This window comes from Salmo salar, unplaced genomic scaffold (assembly GCF_905237065.1).
Source record: "Salmo salar unplaced genomic scaffold, Ssal_v3.1, whole genome shotgun sequence".
Classification (NCBI taxonomy): domain Eukaryota; kingdom Metazoa; phylum Chordata; class Actinopteri; order Salmoniformes; family Salmonidae; genus Salmo; species Salmo salar.
The window spans coordinates 85001-89594 of record NW_025548699.1 but is presented as its reverse complement, the minus strand read 5'-3'; the positions used below and the strand labels follow the sequence as shown (position 1 = coordinate 89594).

Here is a 4594-nt window from a genome sequence, read left to right as displayed (position 1 = left end):
CTAACCCTTTAATAACCCTAACCTTAACCCTTTAATACCCCTAGCCTTAACCCTTTAATAACCCCAACCTTAACCCTTTAATACCCCTAACCTTAACCCTTTAATAACCCTAACCTTAACCCTTTAATACCCCTAACCTTAACCCTTTAATAACCCTAACCTTAACCCTTTAATAACCCTAACCTTAACCCTTTAATAACCCTAACCTTAACCCTTTAATAACCCTAACCTTAACCCTTTAATACCCCTAACCTTAACCCTTTAATAACCCTAACCTTAACCCTTTAATAACCTTAACCCTTAATACCCCTAACCTTACCTTTAATAACCTTAACCCTTTAATACCCCTAACCTTAACCCTTTAATAACCCTAACCTTAACCCTTTAATAACCCTAACCTTAACCCTTTAATAACCCTAACCTTAACCCTTTAATACCCCTAACCTTAACCCTTTAATAACCCTAACCTTAACCCTTTAATAACCTTAACCCTTTAATACCCCTAACCTTAACCCTTTAATACCCCTAACCTTAACCCTTTAATACCCCTAACCTTAACCCTTTAATAACCTTAACCCTTTAATACCCCTAACCTTAACCCTTTAATAACCCTAACCTTAACCCTTTAATAACCTTAACCCTTTAATACCCCTAACCTTAACCCTTTAATACCCCTAACCTTAACCCTTTAATACCCCTAACCTTAACCCTTTAATAACCCTAACCTTAACCCTTTAATACCCCTAACCTTAACCCTTTAATACCCCTAACCTTAACCCTTTAATACCCCTAACCTTAACCCTTTAATAACCCTAACCTTAACCCTTTAATACCCCTAACCGTGAACTAACTCCATGTAAACACCTTGAACTGTCTTGTTGTTGAGCCTCCCTGTGTTGTTGACAACATGTGTTGCTGTTGTTGATATCGTTGTTGTTTATGTTGTGTAGAACAGTTTACAGCCTGAAGAGTCCAGCCTGTCCACAGACCCCAAATCCAGCCCTCGCATGTCCAGAGCTAGCGTCTTCATCACACAGATACTACAGGTAACACACACACACACACACACTCCCCCCCCTCCCCCCCCCACACACACGTACATACCCCCCCCCACACACACACACCCATATACAGACATACCCCCCCACACACATTTCCAGAGTTAAATTGCAGTGTGTGTGTGTGTGTGTGATATATCTGTGTGTATATCTCTGTGTGTGTGTGTGTGTGTGTGTGTTGGTGAGGGTATGTGTGTGTGTGTGTGTGTATGTATCTGTGTATATATCTGTGTATATATCTGTGTATATCTCTGTGTATATATCTGTATATATATCTGTGTATATATCTGTATATATATATATATATATATATATATATCTGTGTATATATCTGTATATATATATATATATATATATATATCTGTATATATATGTGTATATATATATATGTGTATATATATATATATATCTGTGTATATATATCTGTGTATATATCTGTGTATATATCTGTGTATATATCTGTGTATATATATCTGTGTATATATCTGTGTGTATATATATCTGTGTGTGTATATATCTGTGTATATATATCTGTGTATATATCTGTGTATATCTCTGTGTATATATATCTGTGTATATATCTGTGTGTATATATATCTGTGTGTGTATATATCTGTGTATATATCTGTGTATATATCTGTGTATATATATCTGTGTATATATATCTGTGTATATATCTGTGTATATATATCTGTGTATATATCTGTGTATATATATCTGTGTATATATCTGTGTATATATCTGTGTATATATCTGTGTATATATCTGTGTATATATATCTGTGTATATATCTGTGTATATATCTGTGTATATATCTGTGTATATATATCTGTGTATATATATCTGTGTATATATATCTGTGTATATATCTGTGTAGTTTGTCAGCAGGGTGGATAATAAGTATAAACGTCTGAACAGCAGTGAGCGCGTTCGCATCGTGAGCTCAGGAAACCCATCGCTGCCCAGACCAGGCTTTGAAACCCTCAGACAGGAAGGTAAGACCTGCACACTACACCCTACACCCTACACACTAAACCCTACACACTAAACCCATCGCTGCCCAGACCAGGCCTCGAAACCCTCAGACAGGAAGGTAAGACCTGCACCCTGCACCCTACACCCTACACACTAAACCCTACACCCTACACCCTACACCCTACACACTAAACCCTACACACTAAACCCATCGCTGCCGAGACCAGGCTTCGAAACCCTCAGACAGGAAGGTAAGACCTGCACCCTGCACCCTACACCCTACACCCTGCACCCTGCACCCTACACCCTACACACTACACCCATCGCTGCCCAGACCAGGCTTTGAAGCCCTCAGACAGGAAGGTAAGACCTGCACACTACACCCTACACCCTACACACTAAACCCTACACACTAAACCCATCGCTGCCCAGACCAGGCCTCGAAACCCTCAGACAGGAAGGTAAGACCTGCACCCTGCACCCTACACCCTACACACTAAACCCTACACCCTACACCCTACACCCTACACACTAAACCCTACACACTAAACCCATCGCTGCCGAGACCAGGCTTCGAAACCCTCAGACAGGAAGGTAAGACCTGCACCCTGCACCCTACACCCTACACCCTGCACCCTGCACCCTACACCCTACACACTACACCCATCGCTGCCCAGACCAGGCTTTGAAGCCCTCAGACAGGAAGGTAAGACCTGCACACTACACCCTACACCCTACACACTAAACCCTACACACTAAACCCATCGCTGCCCAGACCAGGCTTCGAAACCCTCAGACAGGAAGGTAAGACCTACACCCTACACCCTACACACTACACCCTGCACACTACACACTACACCCTACACACTACACCCTACACACTAAACCCTACACCCTACACCCTACACCCTACACACTGCCCAAACCAGGCTTCGAAAACACTGAGACAGGTGGGTGATACACACACGGAAGTTTACATACACCGTCGCCAAATACATTTAAACTCAGTTTTTCACAATTCCTGACATTTAATCCTAGTAATAATTCCCTGTTTTAGGTCAGTTAGGATCACCACTTTATTTTAAGAATGTGAAATGTCAGAATAATAGTAGAGAGAATGATTTATTTCAGCTTTTATTTCTTTCATCACATTCCCAGTGGATCAGAAGTTTACATACACTCAATTAGTATTTGGTAGCATTGCCTTTAAATTGTTTAACTTGGGTCAAACGTTTCGGGTAGCCTTCCACAAGCTTCCCACAATAAGTTGAGTGAATTTTAGCCCATTCCTCCTGACAGAGCTGGTGTAACTGAGTCAGGTTTGTAGGCCTACTTTGCTCGCACACACTTTTTCAGTTCTGCCCACAAATTTTCTATAGGATTGAGGTCAGGGCTTTGTGATGGCCACTCCAATACCTTGACTTTGTTGTCCTTAAGCCATTTTGCCACAACTTTGGAAGTATGCTTGGGGTCATTGTCCATTTGGAAGACCCATTTGCAACCAAGCTTTAACTTCCTGACCGATGTCTTGAGATGTTGCTTCAATATATCCACATCATGTTCCTCCTCATGATGCCATCTATTTTGTGAAGTGCACCAGTCCCTCCTGCAGCAAAGCACCCCCACAACATGATGCTGCCACCCCCATGCTTCACGGTTGGGATGGTGTTCTTCAGCCTTGCAAGCCTCCCCCTTTTCCTCCTAACCTAACGATGGTCATTAAGGCCAAACAGTTCTATTTTTGTTTCATTAGACCAGAGGACATTTCTCCAAAAAGTACGATCTTTGTCCCCATGTGCAGTTGCAAACCGTAGTCTGGCTTTTTTATGGCGGTTTTGGAGCAGTGGCTTCTTCCTTGCTGAGCGGCCTTTCAGGTTATGTCGATATAGGACTCGTTTTACTGTGGATATAGATACTTTTGTACCTGTTTCCTCCAGCATCTTCACAAGGTCCTTTGCTGTTGTTCTGGGATTGATTTTCACTTTTCGCACCAAAGTACGTTCATCTCTAGAAGACAGAACGCGTCTCCTTCCTGAGCGGTATGGCGGCTGCGTGGTCCCATGGTGTTTATACTTGCGTACTATTGTTTGTACAGATGAACGTGGTACTTTCAGGCGTTTGAAAATTGCTCCCAAGGATGAACCAGACTTGTGGAGATCTACAATTTTTGTCTGAGGTCTTGGCTGATTTCTTTAGATTTTCCCATGATGTCAAGCAAAGAGGCACTGAGCTTGAAGGTAGGCCTTGAAATACATCCACAGCTACACCTCAAATTGAATCAAATGATGTCAATTAGCCTATCAGAAGTTTCTAAAGCCATGACGTAATTTTCTGGAATTTTCCAAGCTGTTTAAAGGCACCAGTCAACTTAGTGGATGTAAACTTCTGCCCCACTGGAATTGTGATACAGTGAATTATAAGTGAAATAATCTGTCTGTAAACAATCGTTGGAAAAATGACTTGTGTCACGCACAAAGTAGATGTCCTAACCGACTTGCCAAAACTATATAGTTTGTTAACAAGACATTTGTGGAGTGGTTGAAAAACGAGTTTTAAATGAC

General features: G+C 41.5%; 1 protein-coding gene across 3 annotated transcripts in view; it reads left to right on the top strand.

The window, feature by feature from the left end:
* The first annotated feature begins 750 nt into the window (after nucleotides 1–750).
* LOC106593089 (caspase recruitment domain-containing protein 11) overlaps nucleotides 751–4594 on the top strand; it is a 12325-nt gene continuing 8481 nt past the window's right edge. For all 3 annotated transcript variants that reach the window (XM_045712662.1, XM_045712663.1, XM_045712664.1), the window contains exons 1-2: nucleotides 751–1046; nucleotides 1936–2053. In XM_045712662.1, the coding sequence (XP_045568618.1) occupies nucleotides 1008–1046; nucleotides 1936–2053 (157 nt within the window). In that variant the 5' untranslated portion in view covers nucleotides 751–1007. The remainder of the gene's footprint in view (nucleotides 1047–1935; nucleotides 2054–4594) is intronic.